The 22,673-nt window shown below is 39.1% G+C and overlaps 1 protein-coding gene across 1 annotated transcript in view; it reads left to right on the top strand.

The window, feature by feature from the left end:
• ROS1 (ROS proto-oncogene 1, receptor tyrosine kinase) overlaps nt 1–22,673 on the top strand; it is a 69,618-nt gene that overhangs the window by 39,480 nt on the left and 7,465 nt on the right. Inside the window, exons 30-43 of the mRNA XM_015623534.1 lie at nt 502–734; nt 1,548–1,724; nt 2,727–2,901; nt 3,367–3,484; nt 5,512–5,699; nt 6,337–6,426; nt 7,059–7,194; nt 7,593–7,755; nt 8,012–8,076; nt 10,775–10,904; nt 11,890–11,987; nt 12,596–12,799; nt 13,882–14,016; nt 19,124–19,287. Coding sequence (XP_015479020.1) covers nt 502–734; nt 1,548–1,724; nt 2,727–2,901; nt 3,367–3,484; nt 5,512–5,699; nt 6,337–6,426; nt 7,059–7,194; nt 7,593–7,755; nt 8,012–8,076; nt 10,775–10,904; nt 11,890–11,987; nt 12,596–12,799; nt 13,882–14,016; nt 19,124–19,287 — 2,076 coding nt within the window. The remainder of the gene's footprint in view (nt 1–501; nt 735–1,547; nt 1,725–2,726; nt 2,902–3,366; nt 3,485–5,511; nt 5,700–6,336; nt 6,427–7,058; nt 7,195–7,592; nt 7,756–8,011; nt 8,077–10,774; nt 10,905–11,889; nt 11,988–12,595; nt 12,800–13,881; nt 14,017–19,123; nt 19,288–22,673) is intronic.

The following is a 22,673-nucleotide window of genomic DNA, read 5'->3' on the forward strand; positions in this document are numbered from 1 at the left end:
TTTCTAAGGAAAATTGTAAATGATGGGAAATAATGCTTAGTTTTGGACTTTTGGATTTTCTTCCCTCATAAGTTTCTGTTCAAGAAAAGGCTTTTCAGTTGGAATAGTGCACAAGAATAATTTTTTGCGTGCATATTCAAGTAAGCACCATATTAAACTCTCATCTGAGACCCTGATTAGGAAACTAAGAGGGAGTAGGGATTCAGTGATATGACTACAAATGTAGATGTATAGGACAGCAGCTGTTTCCCTTTTGTTGTTCAGCTTTTTTTGGTTTTTTGTCTTCTTGTTTATTAGGACAGCCAAGAAGATACTAAGAGTCCATCAAAATATTTTGAACTTGTCTGCAGCTGACTGACTATACCAGAATATGAGTTTTACGTGTGTAGAGTTTCAGTCCTGTGAATGAATCATATTAATACACTTATACCCTTCTATTCTCTCCTTGGTGACATTTCTTGACTTCTCTGAAAGGGAGATTAATTTTTCTTTCTGTTTCAGTACCAGAGGCAGTTGACACTATTAAAACATTAGTTTTGTCTGACACCACCATCAACATATCTTGGAGTGAACCTCTGAAGCCAAATGGACCTCTTGAATCCATCCGCTATCAAATCTCTGTCAATTTATTGCCTCCTGTCCCAGCAACACCTTTACCAAAAAGTGAATTTTCAAATGGGATGCTTGCCTGGTCTGTCAGTGGGCTCCAGCCTGGAACAAATAATTCATTCAAGGTATAATTGCAAGTAGTTTTACTGGTTTGTTCGACCTGCAAATCTTTAGACTGCTCTCCTGTTAAGCAGACAAAAGTATGTATGCAATGTGGATTCATAAGAACAAAATGTAATGTTTCCCCATTACAGATGAAGGCTTAAAAAATATAGTCAATTATGCATCTGGACAGAAGGTCTATGATCAGAGTGACATTTTAAAAAGTAACCAAGTAAACATGTAGAATGTGCACTGGGTATCACAATTAGAGGGATTTAACACAGCTGGGAGAACATTCAGATGGTGGCAGGAGGGGATCTGTAGGTCATAATTTGATTTTGGGCTTTTGTTAATGATTTGGATAATATAATGGGGAATATATATACACACACACATATAGCTGAATATCTGTATGTGTGTATGCAAGTATGCATCCCTACAAGGTCATATTTGCCTGTGGCTTAGCAAAAAGCAATGTGCTAAGGCACTTCTTGACTTTGTGTTTCTGTGGTTCTAAAACACTGCCTAATATGTGATGTGACATCATGCATGTCTGTGTAAGAGTGAGTGGCATTTAAAAAAGATCTAGAAAGTGAAGGGACTTGGTAGAAATCTGAGATGAGAAACTAAGATGATTCTCTGAGGAACTGGACATGAATTTCAGCCTGAAGGTATATGACCTTGCAGCTGTGAAGTGCAGAATCTTTCTACACCTATATCTCTATTGCCTGAATAATGTCTTTGAAACATTAGTCTTCAAAACACTTGGTGTTGCTAAAGCAAAGCTGGCTTTCCAACTGCTCTGGTATTGTACAGTTCGTCCATTGCTTTACTAGGTTCTTGCTTTTCATCCTGATGAGAACTGGTTTTCTGAAAGTGTCCCTGTCATTGCAAAAACTTTTGAGACTCCAGCTGCACCTATCAACATAGTCCCCAGAAATACCAGTTTCCAGCTAGTATGGAGAGCTCCTCTGCACATCAATGAAACCAGCTTCTGGTTTGAGCTGTGTAAGGTAAAAATACCTTTAAGTTTTGGGGTGGGTTTTTTTCAGAGAGACAATTTAACCTACTCTGTCCTGGTAAGCAGGACAGGGTGGGTGGCAGGAAGTATATGAAGAGTCTCAGTGGATAATTTGGGCATGGTGATGTCAGTCTTAGCTGCTCAGCAGGGGCAGGATGGAGTCAGCATTTGCCAGGAACAAGGAGGAGTGCAGCTGTAGCATTTAGTATTCCATAGTGCCAAAGGACATCCTGGATGACCTCACCAGAATTTCTTCTGAGTCTCCTGTTTCAGCAGTCCTATCCCTGTTTCCTCACTGCCCTGCCCCAACTGAGTTTGCAGTTGCAAATCCTATGTCTGCCTGCATGAAAAAAAGAAGAAAAGAAGCAATAAATATTAGCTACAATTTAGTATCTGGATTTTATTTTCCTGTGGTAGAGACTGATAGGAGAAAATGCCAGAGAGAAGACCAGATCCAGGGAGTAAGAAGTAAGCACTTGCAGTGGGAGCAGCATGCATGGAAATTTCAGACTTCAACACCTGAACCACTGGACAGAGCAAAAGTCCAAACTGGATCATGCGGATTCTTTACTATAGAGGATCAGATTCAATAGACCCACACCAAACATTTCCCTGCCCCAAAATAAATGTCACATCACAATTCCACTAACCCACCTCCTTTCAGTTGCATCATGGCAAACTGAACTCATGGGCACGTCACGATGATCCAGAAATATAAGGGGAAAGGCTCCTTTTGGCTGTGTAAAGCAGGCACTTAATCTGCTGTTCTTTGTTACTGCCAAGACTTGTAGGTCTCCAGAAAACAAAGAAGAAAATTAGGGTTTGTGTCCTTGGTCTCTGGGAGGACAAAGTCCCATGGTCGAAAGAGCACCTGTGTCATATTTCCACTATGATATTAAGAGGTGGCAAAGTAGTTAATCTACCCAGGAATAGAACTGTGACACACTTTCAGCAGAGCAAGAAAGTTGACCATAATGATATTTTATTTCTCTAGTGGCCAACAAAAAGTGACTGGTTTTCTCCTGCGAACACGACATGCACAGGAAATCTTGTTTACACGTGCAACCTCACAGGAACTCTTCCTTGGACCAACTATTTTGTAAGAGTAACAGTAGTTTATGTTACAGGAGTGAAAAGCACTTCCTCTTCAACAACCTTTAAAACTACAGGTAAGCACTTAAAGCAGGATAACAAGATTTTTAAGACTCTTTGCAGGATCTGAATATTAAATGTAATATTTTCAAAAGTTTAGCAGACAATTTTCTACTAAGGCCCAATAGTTCTGTGTGTTTGAAAAATGAATAACACAATACCATACCTTCAGAAGTAATAGGGGGAAAGAAATGAGGTTCATTTCCAAGTGGAAAGAGTGAGGGGAACTGAAATGAAATGCCTATAATGCAAGTGAACTTGTTAGTGGTAAAAGCCTGCATGTGAGTAAAAATCTTGGAATTTATCCATCACAAAGAGAAGGCCAAGGATTCATTCCCTATGAGGATTATTAATATATATCCTCCTTCCTTTTGTATGTCTAAACACCCTTGTGTGCATCAGATTTTTCTCTGCACCTTTAGCCCTTTGTCATGCTACAAACACATTTTAAGGGTTCTGTTTCTTCCCCTGTTTGACTTAAGCTGGTGTTCCCAGTAAGCCAGGAATTCCTAAAAGAGCAGAAGACTCCAAAAACTCTCTACAGTGGGAAAAGGCTGATGACAATGGAAGCAAACTGACCTACTACATCTTAGAAAGCAGGTAAGCTATGCATGAGGCACTCTTCCCATAGGTAGCAGTCCAGAACAAATCTGGGTGTGCAGGGCTTTTCAGGCTGGCTCCAATGGGAAGAATGAAATACATAAGATGCAAAAGGCCTTTCCCATTGGGATCTCTTTCTTAGATAAACCAAGACCCATAATTTCCAGAAATTCTGGAAAGCACAGAAGGAAAATTAACACTAACAATATTTTCAAAGCAATCTTGAAATACAATCATATACTTGGATCTATGTCAGTGAATTAGAAGATTTAGAGATAATTTCAAATCATAAATCTCAACTAACATGTAGTATATATTTTTGGCTAAAATATATGTATAAATATATTAATGCTCAGAGGACTCAAAGAAGGTGTTGTAATATTGCCAGAAATAAAGTATTCCTACCCATGTGGGACGACTTCATCGTTTTTAAAGTGCTCTGTCATCAAATACCAATTGCCTGGGCTATTGATATCACACTAGAGCGCCAGCTCACTCTTATTTCTGCACTGGCATTGGAAGGGCTGATTGGGCAGGTTAGAGTATATTGCTGTGGGCAGTGACTTTGAACTTCTAATTTTTTTGACCATGACTCTGGAGAGATTTCTTTAAAGCCGTCAGTTTAAAGTAGACAGCAGTCAGTCAAGGTTTAATTAATGCATTATTTTAAAATTAGGAGAATCCATCTTCTGAAATAGTCCAGTGATTGTTTGAAGTCATTACTGATGGAGGGAAGCAGTTTTCCAAACTCAGCCATTATTTCATTCTCTGTGCTTATGAAAGCTAAGGACTGACAGCACTCTGGAGCTGTAAATGCTTTACCTATATAAATTTTCACCCAGACATGTTTTTCTGGTGCTGTAATCTTCCTACAGTTTTCATTGCACTGACTTGCTTGCTCTGAGAAAACAACTTTGATATGCCAGGAGGCAATCTGTACCTGACTTGCTGCAGATGGGAAAGGAAAGGTCGGTCTGTCTGTGCCACAGCTGTGCATTAACTGCTTTGTTCTCCAGACTCCAGCTTCTTATTCATCTCTGGAATCATAATGCATCTCTGAGGTGGTCTTCTAATGAAATAAAATTTTCTCTTGCAGTTTGAATGTACATATGCTGATGTTTTTGACTGAATTTCACATCAGGGAGAAAAATAGGTCAGCTGCATAGCATTCTAGAAAATGTTTGCCTAGCCCTTTTAAGCAACCTCTATTTTTCCTACAGCCCTGGTGTCAGCACATACACACCAAGGGCATGAACATTTAGTTTTTCCAACTCCTAACTTTCTGGTTTAGGAGTGTTTGGCCTTTTTCCTTCATTAAAGTGTGTTGGGAGAATGAGTGACTTGCTCATGAAGTCATTTCACATGATGTATTACGGTGTTGTGTGACATGAAATGATATTTCAGATATGGCCTTTCAAGTTTAAGTACGTGGTCTTCTTTTGGTTGGTGAATAATCAGCTCTGAATTTATTGTGAGCAATCAATCTCAGTCCAATGGGGAAAGGAAGAAATACACCCAGCAGTCAGCAGATACTATGGGAAAGTGGCTAGCTAAAGAATGGTATCTTCCCTGCCAATGATTTGTATCCTATTTAGCTTGTGAAACCTGATGCACAAGAGACACTGAATTACTCTGGGTCTGGAAGGGTAAAAAAGTTCTAGCACAATAGAAATTTTTATTTTTTTTCCCCCAGAAAGCTAAATTAGAACATTTTAAATTCTTGGATGTGAGGCATATACTGAAACAGGTGAATCAGGCATATACTGAACAGCTTTTTGTGTCTAAAGTGTTCCAGTATTTCATTTCCAATGCCAAGATAAAGATGTTTGGTTCCTAGTACTGCTGAAATAGTGCAGCACAATTTTCTTCTCTGTAGCCAAAATCCCATGACCAGGTTGTGCTTTTTTTGCAGGCAGAAAGATGCTGCAAAAACCATGAAACTCAAGCAAAGGATGGGGTGGGGGTGAAGCAATAAACTGCCCTTGTGGCATTAATGACGTTCCTGTGCTGTGCTGTGCATGTTTCAGGAAACAGTCTGGCAACAGCAGCGATGTGAAGTCCACATGGGAGGTGGTTTACAATGGCTCCTGTGGCAGCGTTTGCACATGGAAGGCCGAGAACTTAGAAGGAATTTTCCAGTTCAGAGCAGCAGCTGCAAATACGCTGGGACTTGGTGAATACAGTGACATTAGCTTGGATATAATCTTGGGTGAAGGTATGTCTTGTATTTCTGTATTCTGTTGATCTCTTTTTTGTTATTCTAAATAGTCATACCAATTTAGGAGCAATATATTCAATAACAATATTCCTGCAAAGGTAAAGTAATATCTCTGATGGGTAATAAATGATGATGTTTGTACGGTGACCCCTACTGCTAGTGCTCATCCAGGCTCTTTTGCTCAGAACAGGGGGCCTGAAAAGTACTTCTGCTGATTTATACCACTTTGTCTCTGTGAGTCTGCCACTCTGCTTTATGACATGATTCTTGAAAAAAAGGCAAGTTCACACACTGGGTAAAGACATCAGAACTACTTCTTGCCTTCAGCCAGAATGTTAGATATACAGTTTGTGGGTGCTTTTGGAAATCACACCTTGAGTTTGACCTTGAACCAAACAGTTCAGCATTTTCTATTTCTGCATATACATTAAGTCACAGGAATGGCCCAAGTCTGGAGGAGAAGGATATGTCTGACCAAATGCACATCCACATACAGCCTACAAGAGAGCTTTGTGCAATGGAAGACTTTTACATAGCAGGCAGCTGAAGGGTTCTCTCAGGTGCACTCCACTTCCTGGGGTTGACATTGCATGCATACACAATGATTAAGCAAATTTCCCTTTCTCTTTAACAGATAATATGATTTCCATGGGCACCATCATTGCCATTGCTTCTGTGATTGGAGCTGTGCTGTGTTTGGCTGTGGTCACGCTGTTCGGCTTTGGTATGTGATGGAGTTTTTTGTTTACCTTTGGTTTGCCAGGCCTCAGTGAAAGGCAGTTCACATGGTGGGAAATGACTGGTCTCCAGATTCAGGGAAATTCTCCCTCCCTAGGGTGGGAGCTGACAGGAATTTGTATATTCTCATTCTTTGAGGCCCTAGAAATGTTGATTACCTGCTGTTGATTCTTGCTGTTGATTACCTGCAGGGAGAGCACAGGAGTGCTTAAGGAACTCTAATTCTTGAGTGTATCCTTATAAAAACTTGCATCTTACAATTCTCAAGTTTATTCACCGGAGGGTCCCATTTTCTTTCTCTTAAGCTTTGTCCCTGAAGAAAGGATGTAATGATTACTCTGAGATGCAAATGTCCACATGTGATGGTCCTGTCCTCTCAATCCTCATCCTTTCCCCGGTGTCTTGTCACACACAGGAAAGGATACCTGAGTTGCCATCTCAGTGAGCAGTTGTCTGTGTTTTGTGGGGAAAAAATGGCCAGATGGAAATGACTTGCTTACCTGAGCTGTTGGGGGGTGATGCTGAACAAAATAATGTAAAACCTGTAGCCTTTCAGCATGCTCGCACACTGGGGTGCTCTTGGACTGAAACACCTAATGCTCTCCTTTTCTATTCCAGTATGGAAGCAAAGATTGAAATCCAGAAAACGGGCCTTGCCTGGACAGATAGTGTTCATCAAGGAAGATAAAGAACTAGCTCAGCTCAGGGGGATGGCTGAGACAGTGGGACTAGCCAATGCCTGTTATGCTGTACGGTATGTCCTCAGACCAAATGTATTTTCAGACCAAAAACATCTAAGAGGTCTTCCCTGGAGCAGTTTTCATCAGGGCACTCATCCCTGAAACCTGAAGGCAGAGTTAAGAGCTGCATGTTTTCTGCAGGGCAGGTCTGCTGTGAAGGATGCCCTGCCGTGTTGCCCCTCTGGCACACAGCCCCAGCCCATCCTTCATGTCACTCTGGCAACAAACACAAGTGCACAGGGAAGGAAGAAGCCCTGGTGCTTTCCAGTAACTTCCAAAACATCCACACCTTACCTGAGCTCCCCTTAAATATACCTGATGAAGCAAATAGTAGTACTGGCTTCCCGTGAATTTTAGTAGAATTTCAGACATCCTTAGGTATGAGCAAGTGACTACTATTGGTGTTTTGTAGCACTCTTCCTTCTCAAGCAGAGATTGAATCACTGCCAGCCTTCCCTCGGGACAAACTCAACTTACACAAATTGTTAGGAAGTGGAGCATTTGGAGAGGTATATGAAGGGACTGCAGTAGATATCCTGGCAGATGGAAGTGGAGAATCCAAAGTAGCAGTCAAGGTAATCACAGCTGTGTATTTCTCTGGCAACAGAATGGGATGGGCAGAGGGATCTGTCTCAGAGTTTTACCTGAGAAATGGGTGTTGGGCTGATCTGGGTATTTCCTTGCAGAGTTTCTTTGAAATCTCTTAAAACTCAGCCTTGTAATGATTTCTGGAATATATTTAAGGCCACATCTATGGTGGTTTTACTTAGCACCATTTGATAACAGTGATGATGACCAAATGTTACTACACTTCTGTTTTCTGTTGAGTAGACTTTGAAGAAGGGTGCAACAGACCACGAGAAGAGCGAATTCTTGAAGGAGGCACACTTAATGAGGTAGGGACAGCTTTGTCCCTTCAAAGCTGGTATCATCTGAGGGTGGTGGTTTTCCAGAGGAATGAAAGCAGCACTTTCCTCTAAACAGATTATTGTGGCATTTTTGGGGTGTTCTTGTGTTTCTGTCATACAAGTAAATCGCTACTGATAAGTATAATGGAAATAAAGCTATAAATATGATAAGCAAAATTTAAGATATAGACTGCATATTTTATATGCTCATATCACAGATTTATTTGGGATTGTACTGGTGTATTTCAGTATCTTTGCTCCCCTAAACCAAGTTAGTTGCTAGAAGCCGCTGGTCAGAATTCAGCTAATCCTATTTTACTGAAAGAAATCAGAACAAACTGATGCCTTAAAGTTGTAATTTACAGTGGAAAATATTTTTTAAAAATGTGCCACTAGGGGCTGCCACATACTCCTTCTACTGAGGTTGTGTTAAATTATGCACCTGTATGCATATCACCATGCAATTACCACTGCAAGAATTTCACATAACAAAGTTTGTTCGTGTTTCAGTTAGAAATCTTGTTTTCTAGAGTGTCCCCAGAAACAAGAAGTTAAACTGAAATTTTCAGCTGGTAGTATAAGACTCAGAGTGCAGTTTAGTTTTCAGATGCACTTTTGCACTTCTTTGACTTTCATTTCATGCATGCAGAAGTAGAAATAATTTTCTAAAAATGAAGGATTTATTTCTGCACAGAAAATGTGGTGCTACTAAACTGGAAATTGATTTTTACAACATTCAATTTTTTTTGTGGTTACACACTTAAAAATATATCTTCCATTTTTTGCCTTTTATGACACATGCAACTGAATGAGGTAAAAGGCTTGTTATGACCAAAATTCAACCATGTCATTGTAGTGCAAATTAAAGATAAATAATAAAAGTTGTGTGTAAACTCCTTATAATCCATCTTCAGTCTAGCACTTCTAAGTCTAGCAGTCTAGACTTCTATGACCTAGCAGTCATAAACACAATTAAGTTCTTTTATTCTGTGTACTATGGAAATTATATGAACCCATAGTTAAAGTTTCTGAGGCTCTCCCAATTCTTGTTGCAGACAATAATCCAAACCCAGAAATCCTGGAAGAGTATATAATTGAAATTTTTTGCATTTAAATACAAACATTGACATGGGCCTATATGTACACCCATACAGTGAATCAGAAATGAAGAGAATAGAAAAGTTTAAGTATTATATAATCCCCATAGTAATTTATAGTATCAGTAGCATCAACAACAACAATAATAATGTATATTTTATATTATTTGAATATTTCATTTTTTAATATTAAAAAATAAGTATTTAATTCCATCACAGAGGGTTGAATGATTTTACTTGATGTTCATTGGTTTATCTGTTTCATAAATTAAACCAAGGGTAGAAAGGAAAAATAAGTGCATCTGAGTGCTTACAAACAGGTAGATATATAAGATGCAATATATGCAACTTCTATTTTACTTGCCTTTTTGGATGCTCATTAAAATTTGGCTTGTTATGTTATGCATGCTGGCTCAGTTAAGCCAGAATTATTTGTTCCTTTTTATTGCTGTGCAGCAAAAGGAAAACTGAATTGCCTCTATTTCAAAAACTCATTGGTTGTTGATTATTGGTGAGTCATTTGTGTGCAAATACATGTAGGAAATTCTTGTGTCTGTCCCATTCCTTGGGAAGTTAGGAATGACAGTTCAGTGGAGGAAGGTCTGTATTGGGTGCGAAGGAAAGTGCCAGGTGTTCCTTCCCCTCTGTTTGTTCCTGAAAGTGTCAAAGTTTGTCTGATTGAGAGGTATGTGCTAGGGGCCAGGGGGAACTGTCAAATTCTAAATCACACTTTTTGCAAGAGTCTTTGCCCACACCTGAGATTAGGTGAATTGAAAGAGATTAGAAGGAAAATGTCCCTCTCTTATTTGTTTGTTTACACTGCTGAATTTGGCAGCATTTTGGACACCACCAACTCTCCCGATAGAATCAAGTTTCTCTGACTGCTTGTGCAAGTGCTTTCATGCAGCAGTGAGAGGGGAAAACCATTTTCTAACACAAGTAAAGTGACTGAAAAAAACACAGGCACTGACAGAGACAATAAATATTCCTCTTTGAAGAGTACTTGCAGTACTGAGAGTACTGATTGCTCTGTGGTAATCCCTGTCTTCGACACACAATTTCTAGTATACTTAGAAGTATTCCTCATACGTATTTTGTTCCTATTGCAAATGTGCTATGAAAAACTGTCCCACTCTGAACTGTGAAAATAATATATCACACCTTATGCTTTTACTTTTGTGTATTTCTATGAATCAGCAGTTCTACTGTGAATATAGTAGTAAAAATACTCTATTAAAATAATGTAGTTACCTTTAATGTACAGGCGATGAATCATCTTATTTTTAGAAGAAATTGCCATTTGGTTACTCTTTTTTGCTTCCTGGAAATGCAATGAAGTATGCTTTTTAATATGTGTGCGTGCATTAAAGTGCCTGTCAAAGACAGTGCCTGTGTTTTGGAAGGGTGTCCCTGAACTTTCCCCATGACTGAGCAAATCCAGGCACTGAGAGCTACTAAATCATTGTTCACAGAAGTAGGATTGTAAAGGCCAAACTGCTCATTGACTGCTTGCAACTATAAACACTCTGTGAGCTATCAACCAGCTGGATTTCTCCTATGTAATCTTACAGCTGTTTCCTTCTGTTTAGCAAATTTGATCATCCCCACATTCTGAAGTTGCTTGGTGTGTGTCTGTTAAATGAACCTCAGTATCTCATACTGGAGCTGATGGAAGGAGGGGATCTACTTAGCTATTTACGAGGAGCAAGAAAGAAAAAGGTAAAGACCATGAGACTCTTATTTTTAACCTGTAACTGCCCACAGTTTCTCACTTTTTCCTTTTCTAAAAGTCCATGCTGATGTTCAGCTGTTTCTGTACTTGCAAAGTCTGACACAGCTTTTCCTTAACACCCTGGGACTTCAGTCAACAGTGCTGATCTTGCAATCAGTGATGCTGTGAAGAAGATTGAATATCATTAGATCACCAACCAAAATTGTGCTTTCAGTCATGAGATGTCTGCTGGATTTCTCTCTGTGAAAATCATAAACTGTTCTTTTGAAATAATGGTGATCATGTATGTGGTCTACTAGGAATCATAGAGGGTTTTTTTTTCTCTCTGAATAATAGTGTCCTTAATGTGAGAGTCATAGTCAAAGCATATAAGAATATACTGTCCCTGTGCCTGTGTCCTCAAATTCTTTAGAAAGAAAGAAAAGAATAAAGAATAAACAATTTTGAGTAAATTTTTCTCCAGTTAGTGTGTGCATTAGGAATATGGATATGACTGGAGGTGAAAAAGAAATTTTATAGCATTATAGCTATTGTATATTTCATTTATTTACATAATCAGATTGAATCCACAGTCAGTGTCAAATTTAGTGAAATGCATATACACATGTTCTATGAGAAAAAATATTACACTGATTAATACAGCAACAAACAAATCTTATCTGAGAGTGGGAGGAAATTTTCAGGGTCCCATTTTTTCAAAATTCTGAAGGTCCCAGGGTATTCTGAGCTGCAAATCAAACAGGATGTGTTCACCTTCCTTACAGCACAGTGATTTGATGATTTACCCTCCTTCAAATTAGCACTCAATTGGCATAGAGAGATTTTGCACCTGTGCTTTGACACTTTTGGAAAAATCCTATACATTTCAAATGGGGAAATACATTTCAATGAGGAAGTCTTGCATGGGGAGTTTGTCATTCTGAGCTGGTAAAGCTGGAAGAAATAGCTAACTTCTGTCTTTGTTTCTTGTAGCTCCAGAGCCCTTTACTGAGAGTCACTGACCTCTTGGATATATGTTTGGATGTTTGCAAAGGCTGTGTCTATTTAGAGAGAATGCATTTTATACACAGGTACAGAACTTACTTCCTTAGTCTTCCCAGGTTTACCCATGGTATTGGGACCCATTATCTTACCCAGGAGAAAATGTCTAGAAAGATGTCACAGTGTAACACGACAGGAGAGACCACTGGAGTAAAAATCTAACACTATGCTTTTCTGCTAAATATCACTCACAGTTCTCTCCCAAACTGGTGGGCTACTCTAAGATCTGAACTGAGGACTTACTGCACCCTAGGCAAGAATCATATCATGTGCAACAGAGAGAAGGACAAGTGGAAGATCCATCTGCTGTCTTTGCCTAATGAGTAGCTTTAGAGGACACAGAGCCAGCTTTTCTCAAAGAGGTACAGGGAAAAGATGAGAGGCAACAGGCACAACTTAAAGGAAAGGAAATTAGATAATATTGTTCACAACATCCCAGATCAATCACTGAAACAGGTTGTCCAGAAGGGCTGTGTCTTCTCCAGTCTTGAAGATATGACAAACTTAACTGGGTGAGGCCCTAAATCACTTGATCCAACCTTAAGGCTGGCACTGCTCTGAAGAGAATGTTGAGCCAAATGACTTACAGACCTGAGCTTTTCTGCAATCCATCCATTTTCTCTGTCTTACAAATCAGGGACTTGGCTGCTCGCAACTGCCTTGTGTCTAAGAAGGAATATGAGCGTTCGTCCCGGATAGTAAAGATCGGTGATTTTGGACTTGCCAGAGATGTCTATAAAAATGATTATTACAGGAAAAGAGGAGAAGGTCTGCTCCCTGTCAGATGGATGGCTCCTGAAAGCCTTATTGATGGTGTCTTTACAAGTCGTTCTGATGTCTGGTGAGTTATAGCAGCCACAGAGCTGTAAGGATAACCATAGTAAATTCTGCAGCAAGAAAATATTGGTTTAGAGGAGGAATTACAGGGTTGTATATTGTCATCTCTAATCATTTTTAGGCTAGGGCAGATTTCCTCCTAAGTGAAATTTTAAGGATCTAATGAAATATTTGACACCATGACAGTATATTTCATGGACATATTTCTTTATGCTTTGAGCTCTTTGGATTTTGACTGGAAAGAACTAGTGTCACTCAAACGATTTTACAGTTGTACCAGGCCCACAATATTGTTTGTGATTGACTGGTGAATTGACTGCCTGCATGCTCTTCCATTTTGTTTTCCATTAGGTTTACTGACATTTCCTTCCAACAGCAAAATACTTTGCCCTTAGAGTTTCACCCTCTTCTAGTGACTTCTTTATTTTGAAGACCAGATTTTGTGGCATCATCAGGGGAAGGTCACAGTACTTTTTTTGTGGAGGTTTGCTAAAAGTGTGTATTTGAGTGGCTTTTAGTTTATTGTGAAGAAGCAGATACCCACTGTCAGGAGACATGTAAAAAAATACCACAGTCTAAACCAGATGTCTGAAACCTGATATTCACAAAAGTTTAGATTTTGGTGGCTTCAGGTACTCATCCCAGGCATCTTGTCCAAGTCCCCAGTGCCTTCACCCATCTGACTGCTGCTCTTGCACTTATCTAAGAAAGTAGCTTAGTACTCTGTGCCAAACCAAATGAGGTGCTGATTGCTCCACAAGTGGTGCTTAGAGGAACTTGTCTTTCTCCATTTTAAACCACACCTCTAGAGATTTCAAAACACTTGTTTCTATAAGGACCTGCTCAACCTGAGTATTGCCCGGGGAAGATGTGGGCACTCAGTGTCTCCTGAGCTGCATCTCAGTTCTACACATTTATTTTAGCTATTCCAGAGGCTGGCTTAGGGACAAAACTGAATTAAGTCTTTTTACTCCTAATTTTTCTGAGTCTTATTCTTAGGTTAGACACAATCCAACTGTTAATAGGGAGATTTCATCATGACTATGGTTATTAATTTTCCTCTCTTTTTCTTTCATGGTTTCTCAGGGCTTTTGGGGTACTAATGTGGGAAACACTGACTTTGGGTCAACAGCCATATCCAGGTTTCTCCAATACAGAAGTTTTACACCATGTACGATCAGGAGGAAGGCTGGAATCTCCAAACAATTGTCCTGATGACCTGTAAGTTAATTTTGTTTAAATGTTGCTGATATTATTTATAAGAAGCAAGAGGCTTTTTTCCAGTTGGTCATCATTTTGGAAGCTAGTCATGCCCATGGAGATCCCAACATCTTCAACTTTTGTTTCCAATAGAACTCGCCAACCTGCTACTAATTCATCCAATAGTCCAGCCTGTGAATAAGAATTTGAGGCATGGATCTGGTAGTACTGTGAGAACAGGCTGAGAGTACCTGAAGGTATTGGTTAGAAGTTAAGATGGCTCTAAGAAAGATTTTATTGGTCTCGGTACATCATGTGTCTGTGACTATGGACAAAACTTTTTCTTAATGGTAGGTGCAGGAATAGGCTAATATTAGAATATGTGTGACTAATAAACTCTGCCCTTTGTAGAGAGAACTCAAAAAAGCCAATAGGAATAGGTTAAGCAGTACATGAAAAGGAAAGTCTGCACTTCTGTTTAGTCTTTAGCTGGACTGGATAAATCCTTCGATAACTGTTTGTGTCTTGAGCACAAAACCCAAGTTTAATTGCAAAATTCTTGCAATTAACAGAATAAAATAAATACATGCAGTGGATCAACCCCATACTGACCAGAGTTGTACAAAAGAGGAAGCAGAACATGAGTTTAACAATCAGTATTGCTAATTTCATGTGTCAATTTCTTTATCACCGGCTCAGCAAAAGCAGTCACAGCAATGCACATGACAGGTGGTTCTACAAATAGGAGAAGCTACTGAAAGTGAACAATTCTTACTCACAGGGCTGAGGAAAAGACTTGACAATAATTCTGTGGTTGGCAAGCCAATAACTCTGTGATAGATCTTATACCAATTACCATGTTCTGAGTTTAAGAGAAGGTGATTACTTATCATTATGTAGATATAGCTGAAATACCATGTTAGCAACAAAAAACACAAAAAAGAAAACCAAACCAAGCTTTTGCACTTGGAGGAACTGAAGAACTGAAGAGATTAGAATTTATTTTAATAACAGAGGGAGAACTGGAAGTCACAGAACAAATGAAAGTCCAAAGAAATTTTAATTGCAATATTTTCTGTTGAGTAAGGTTTTCTCAAAAAAAAATTAGCAAAAAAGCTATCCTGTGAATAAAAAAGCACTGGAAGCAGCTAAATCCATGTACTAGTCTGACATTTAGATTTAAGCAAAGGCTCATAAATCGCCTTAAGTGACTTGATCTTCAGAAAAATCAAGAAGACTTTGCTTGAAATAATTTTTAAGGTCCCAGATCCTGAATTTAGCATAGCAGATAGATCTTAAATACTTGCCTGCCTGTTGTAACTTGTAGGATCAGTGCCTAATAGTAGTTTCTGAAAGGCAAAGAGCTGATGAGCTTAGACTCTTGCACCATCTTTTATCTCATTTGGTGAACACTCAGCACCTGCATACAGCTTCTGTCAATAGGTAAACAGCTTTTTGCTGCTTTGCTAGGTCATTAATGGCATGCTGGAATTCTTGACATTCCTGCTTCCTTCCTTGTGGTTTTGAACCTGTATCAGGACATCAGCAGTCAGTAATTGTCTGCTCAGCACTTTGGCTTGCTCATTGTCATTTGACAAAACAAACCATCACTGATAGGAAGAGAGTTCAAAGGCCAAAGTACTTCAGCTGAGAAGTGTTTAGGAATCTGTGGTAGGCTTACACTGCAAGTGCAAGTAGGGCTGGCATAGAAACCTTGGGGTGTAAAGGTGTGAAGGAAGTGGGTTGTTTAGGTGTTTTTTTGTTTGGAAGGGGGGGAAATTCTTCCCCTTGCCTCCACAGTTGTTACTTCAGGGACTAATCACTTTTCCCCAGAGAACTGTGGCTAGGCAAAGCTTGGTAATGAATTGAAAAAGGGGTTTGGGGATGTATAAATGAGGCGCATGAATTGAAACATGAATTAGATCTATGAATGTAACTTCATTTTCAGTCAGAGATCCACATCTGGCACAGCCACCTGGGTATGAGGTTTGTATGCAAGAGAATGCCAAGATTAGGACTGAACGGAGTTATAATTTAACACAGATCCTCAAAGGCCATGAATTACAGTCTAGAGAATTTGTACAAGCACCAGGACATTTGCTGGCTTGAAACTGCAATTTCACTGAATGCTCAGTCCCATGCAAACTTACACAACTGACTTTGATAAGAAATTTCAGTCTGGTAACTAAAACTTTTTGCTGTTCGTTTCTGGGAATGATCCCCTGGAGGGATTAAGAGAGTGAGAGAGAAGGCAACTTTGCACAGAATGCATCAGATAAAATCATGGGCTCCTCATCATGACAAATGTTCTCATTTTCTAAAAAAAATCACGCATGAATTTTATTTCCCATTTCATGTGAGAAAAAAATTGGTAATACCTACAGCTTCTGTGCATTATAATGCATTTCAGGAATGTTCACATTGTGCCTCCAATATCAGATACCAAATATTAGTTCTTTACTTTTCCAGGCTCTTGAATTCTAACTAGACCCACATAAGCAGCTCTGTTGGATATTTGGTTGTCGCTCCCAGATAAAACACAGGTGTGAAATGTAGGTGTGTAGGTGTTCATCTAGTGTAAAGGTTAGTTCTTAAACCTAACATAAACCTTTAGCAAATGTTGTGTTTGGAACTGTCATTTTTCATTTTTTCCTGACAGGCTTTGCCCATGAAGTAGGGGAATCCCCTGGGTGTCTTTCTTATGCTGAAGTGATGCACTATTTCCTAGCCCATGTATGGGGTCATTGGGCTATGGTGAAATATAGGAATATGTTCAATCTCTTATTTATGTGTATCTTGGTATCTTAAGCTATCTTTTACCCTCTTGACTTGTCTCATACATTTCTGAGCTAATGAAAGTTTGAGCCATATGACTTAAAACTTTGGATGTCACAGCATGCCTTAAAAGCCAAATGCCATGCCACAGATAGCTGTACGTGTAAAATTTGCAGATATATTCTGAGAGAGCATGAACGTTTTTGTCATTAGAAACCTAAAGCCTATCTGAATTAAACACTTAGTGAAAAATACCAGTACTGATATTTTAAGCCAATCACCAAGTAATTTGATTTAGGAAATAAAAATATGGAATATAATTAAAATGAGAAAATTACAGTACTGAATTACAGTTTTGTCAGAAGTTAATATCCTTACTCCATAGCAAAACTGAATGGTGTTATAAAGCAGACTGACCAACAAAAAAATTGTTATTTAGAAAGATAGAGATTGGTCATAGGAAGCAAAACAAAAATATTCACAATCGACACTAGCAATTTTCTTGTTTCATAAATGAAAGGAGGGTAATTTTAGATTGTAAAACAGAAAGAATTATTTTACAGTAAGGGTGGTGAAACACTGAAAAAGATTGCTCAGGGAAGTTGTGGATACTCCATCCCTGGAACTGTTCATGGCCAGGTTGGGTGGGGCTTTGAGCAACCTGAAGTAGTGGAAGATGTCCCTGCATGTGGCTGGTGGGTTGGACTAGATGATCCTTGAAGGTCCCTTCCAGCCCAAGGCATTCTAGTTGTCTTTGACTTATGTATCATTTCCTGTTTCTCTTTTGGTCAGTGGCTGGCTCTTTCTTCCATAAGGCTCTGCTCATGAAAGCCCAAGTGCAAACCTGATGAAGCACCTGAACTCATGTTTTTTTCCTAGATATCCTACCAACAAGCATGACCAGAAAGAAGATTGTTTGGCTTCCAGCATCCAAGGCTGGAATTCAGCATGACAGACACTTTTCTGGCAGCAGAAGGAAAAACAGTTATTTAACCTTATTTTGAGTCCTATTCAGTCCTTTTCCTTCTATATTTCCAGGGTCATCAATAACCAGTGCAACTGAAAGTAAGCAGATGAAGTGCTCCAGAGTGATAGGAAGCTACTACCAGTTTTTAGATTCTTAAAACAAATTTTCAAAATTTCATGGAATCCTTTTGAAAAATCACTCTGTTCAGCTTGAAAACCAGAAGAATACAAGTTGATGGAAAATGGTTTTGAAACAATTTTTTTACTCACATTCTCACTTGACGCTAATATTTTAATGAAAAATATAATTGAAAAATCAGAAGTCAAGCGATTCCTTCCAGCTGTCACTGAGGGCTTTTTAAGATTCCCAGTTGTGGTGAAGGACAGCAGTCTTCTTTTTAAGATGGATAAGCGAGGATCTGAGCAAGCCAATTCATTTCACATAACAGATTAATGCCTGGTATCACATAGCAGCAGGTCTGGGAAGATGTTTGTCAGGGGAGGGTTTGAACTTAAGGCTTAGAGGTAAATGCTCCACATTCCAGATGCGGCTTCCTGAACCAGCCTTTCACTGGCTGCTCCCTGGTTTTGAGACTCTAACACCTCTTTCCACTCCCAACACTTAGCATGTCCAGGTGTTGGCTGTGTTTTGGTTTTCAGCCTGTCTCTCCCTGGCTTTTGTAGGATTTGGTTTTGTGTAGCATAAACTCACCTTGAGCAAGGAATAAAAACCAACCCTATCATTTAGACAAACAGGAGCTAAATTTTCTACTAAATGGTAGGAATAGTGTTGTACAAGGTGGTCTGGAATCCCTGCACCCAGAGGAAATACATACCATTTTTGCCTTTGGAAAACTAATTCCTATTTGTTTTGGTCTGGAGATAGAAGTTGAAATTAACTCTCCTTGTGCTGGAGGGTTTGTCTTGAACTTCTCATGAATGTGAGATAGCTTGAGTTGAAAGTTGAAGGAGGAATAAATAAGTGAAAACTTCAGGTTAATTTCTGATTTTACAGTTCCATTTTTTATTTTATTTTATTTTTTTTTCTTTGTGAGAGAATTTCCTCCTTGTCTGCCTTCTTAAAAAGTATTCCTGACTTCTTCAGTGAGAGTAGATGCCTATGGTAAATGTGTCTTCTTTTTGTAAGTGTTATGTCTGCTTCCAGTCTCAAAAATAGCCATCTTTGAAAAATTAAAACACTTCATGGTAAATATTCCCAACTTTAATTTGATCTTTAGTTTGTTTTTCATTGCCTCAGCAGCTGATGATAATCTTTGTACCACACAGAAAGTTTTTAGGTCAAACTTGCATCTCAGATGTTGAATGTTAAGTGCTGAAATGAATGATTCTATTATCATTTTTGTTTTCATATAATTTTTTTTTCCAGATGTGATTTAATGGCAAGGTGCTGGTCCCAAGAACCTCACAGCAGACCTACTTTCTCTTATATTCATGACAAACTGCAAGAGATAATACACTCTCCACTGTCCTTCACCCACTGCCTTGAAGACAAGGAGTCATCAACTGGAGTCATCAATGAAGCTTTTGAAGGTGAGTCTGGGGCAGCACCTGCTATTCCTGTGCCTTCTGCCCTGTAAGCAAAGTGCTTTTCATTGCATTTGCCACTGCCTCAAATTCTCTGGCTGTCAAATAGAAGCAGCAAAGATTTACCTCTATCATACTGAACTGGAAAAGATTCATTATGTGTCTGCTAGGTACAACTTAGATAAAGGATGTGTAAGATTGCCAAGCAAAAAGGCCCATGTGAAGTTTTAATAAAGCCTGGCACACAGAGACGTCAAATTTGCCTCTAAATTTTTGGTAGTTCACAACCCTGTTCTTCTAAAACAGATGCTTAAGATCCTTGCAGAGCCAGGAGATCCTTAGAAGGCTTCAGCGTGGAAATCTGTCCCAATTTCAAAGACATCTACGGCCTCTCCATGATCTAAACACGGCCATAGGCACTTCCTCTAGGAGTACTGATTCAGCAGCCACATGAAAATGGGGCATAATTTTGGCACCCTAGTAAGGTAGCCTTTATCCAAGCCCAAACCCTGATCAGTTCTGGTCTTGCCTATGCTCTGCACTCTGTGAGTGAATAAAGTAAGTGATGTTAGGGAAGACATGCTTAAGATATGGGACACAACAAAGCGCAATTATCTAAGAACATTACTAAGGTTGTGAAGACAGGAATTAAGAAAAAAGGTAAAGCTAAATTTGAAGTTGTCTGTGCAACTGGGATGTAAGTCATCTAAATATGGAAATGAACGTCCTGGCAGGGCCAGAACAACAATCTATTCACATCCTGCAGTAATTCCTGACTAACTAAATATTGAGAAAAAGTGAACAATATTAGTAAACAATGTGATGTGATATGAATTCTATGAAAATAAAGTTTTTATTTTCAGTTTTGTTTCACAGATTAATTTTTTTTCATTTAATCTGTTTACATGCTATGGTTTTATAATGTAAAATATTAATGGCAAAAGAACTATTTCCCATTCTAGAAAAACCAAACCTGACTGTTTCTAAAATATCTAAAGGCTTAGTTTTGGCGGCAATTTTTTGTGTTTGTATTTTTTTTCCCTGTCACAAATTGTTACTGAAGTAGGAAACTCACTCTGATTCACAGTTTTGATACTTCAGTACTTAATGTTTACCTAAAAACTTCCTGGTCCATCCCAGGAATGACACAGTATTCTGTTACACAACTCATTAGACATTTTTTCTTCAGGATATTACATATGTTCAATTCACTGGCATTGTTCAATTGTCAGTTTGATATTTTGCTAATCTTTATCAGTTGGTGAAGGTTTACAAATGTAAGTTTATTTCCACTGTGGTTTCTCTTTACCTCAAATCCAGTCTGTTCACAGCATGTTTACATTACAAGACCAAAAACTTTATAAAGACATGAAGGGGCCAGCACAGATAATTTCATGTTTTTTGAACAGTTGATATTGTACTCTCATTCTATAATGAAAAACAGTTTTCATTTAGTGTAACTCTTTAGTTTCTTTAAGGGTATCCTAGCTCTCAATAACAGCATTCAGGAAAGAGACACATAGTCTGGCACAAATGTAAGCCTGGCATTAGCTCAGGAAAGGACTACAGCCAATTAATTAGGCACTATGCCCAAGGTAATAGGCCTTATGTTTTGGATGGACTTTATCTCACCTAAGTGCAGCTGTCTACAGGCTAGGAGTCTCATCTAGGATACTCTTCTAGGTAGCTCTGTAGTCATAAGCAGAAAGTGACAGCTCCTGTTTTTTGGCATGTATCACAGCAGGAATGGGGTCACCTTTTGCCTTACTCTTCACTGATGATGCCTGGCATCCAGGTGATTTGCCATATTTAATTTGGTTCACATAGAATCACAGGGTGGGTGAGACTGGGAGGGACCACTGCAAGTCACCCAGTCCAACATCCCTGCTCAAGTAGGGTCCCTCCAAACATGTTACTCAGGATTGTGTCCAAAATACAACATCTCAGCTGCAGTATCTCAGACTAGATGTTTTTTCAGATGGCTACAGGAGCACAACATCCACTGGACACAGGGCTGTACTGATTCAATTGCTTGCACCTTCTCCTGAGCTAGTTTGGTTTCCTAGCTTAGACATCTCTGTGTTCCCTACCTCCACAGACAACAGAGACATGAAAACTAATGGACTTAAGAAGTTCTTGTGGCATTACATCAGTATCTGTCAAAATCTTTAGCAGGGCTGAAATTTCTAGAGAAACCTACCTTTCTGCTTCTTGGGATGGAATGTTGCTGTATTTGTGGTGGAGCAGGCCTGGCACAGATGTAACATGAAAGAGTTTTAGTTTCAGTGCAAGTCTCTGCTGAACATGTGTCAGATAAGCCTGATCTTTCTCCAGCTGCTAACTTGCTCAGTCTAAGCAAATAATTACTTTCACTGTGATGATAAATACATGTTATTAATGTAAGAAACATTATTTTGCCAAAATTTCAGGTTCTACCACACAGCAGAGGTCACAGAGAAAAATGGCCTTGTTTTGTTTATTTGCCAGGAACAAAAGTTACATTCTTAGAAATTTCCAAGTTGCAAAGGAGAACATGGATTGAGGCTTCCATGAAAAGTGTCAGTTTAAAGGATAAAAATTTGAAAAAAATCAGTTTAGCAGAGAAAATATGGTAGTAAATGGACTTTAAGGGTGGTCTCATGACAGCAGTCACTTTTAAAATCATACATCATTAAACCTGTTTATAATAACTTAGTTGGTAAAATCTGGCCCACTGTGGTAGGCAGGGAAATCAGTGTAGGCAGAGCTTTGTCCCTCAGAGCTTCTACTTGGCATACTCTTTCTGAGCTTTGGACTTTTTCCCACCAGTTGCCATGTTCTGTCACCCAACTTGCCCCTATTCTTCCCTTTCCATAGGTTCTGCCCAGCTGCTGCTCCCACAGACCCATTGCTGGATCTGCAGTGGGAGGAAAAGACAAAGCAACTGTTTTCATGCTTCCATTCAATGTTTTTCATGCTTCAGCTCTCAAAAGTCCTTCTTAACTTCCCCTCAGGTTCATCTGGTGATTCTCATATAGGAAATATCCATCAGGAAAGAGGGTAGCTTGAATTTTATTCATCTACATGTCATCCTTCCATTTAAATGTATTTTAAAAGACTAAACATTTGACTAGCTGTTTACATGTCTCTATAATGCACATATTTATAATTCACCTGTAGGTTATCTCCCTCTTTCCCCATCCATAGGCCCATTAAAATGTTGTGCTCTTTATCTGACTGAAGCTCTAGAGTCCTTCTGATGTCTTAATGTTGCTGGATTATCTGATCAGGGACACATGCACGTCAGTTTTCTGTAGCTCTCCAGCCTTGAATTAATTAGACAGTTTTCCTGCCTGCTGTGTAAGTCTCATGCAGTGGAATTCAGTGAGATGTGAGCTACAGAAGTGAGATTG

This window comes from Parus major, chromosome 3, assembly GCF_001522545.3.
Source record: "Parus major isolate Abel chromosome 3, Parus_major1.1, whole genome shotgun sequence".
NCBI classification, from domain to species: Eukaryota; Metazoa; Chordata; class Aves; order Passeriformes; family Paridae; genus Parus; species Parus major.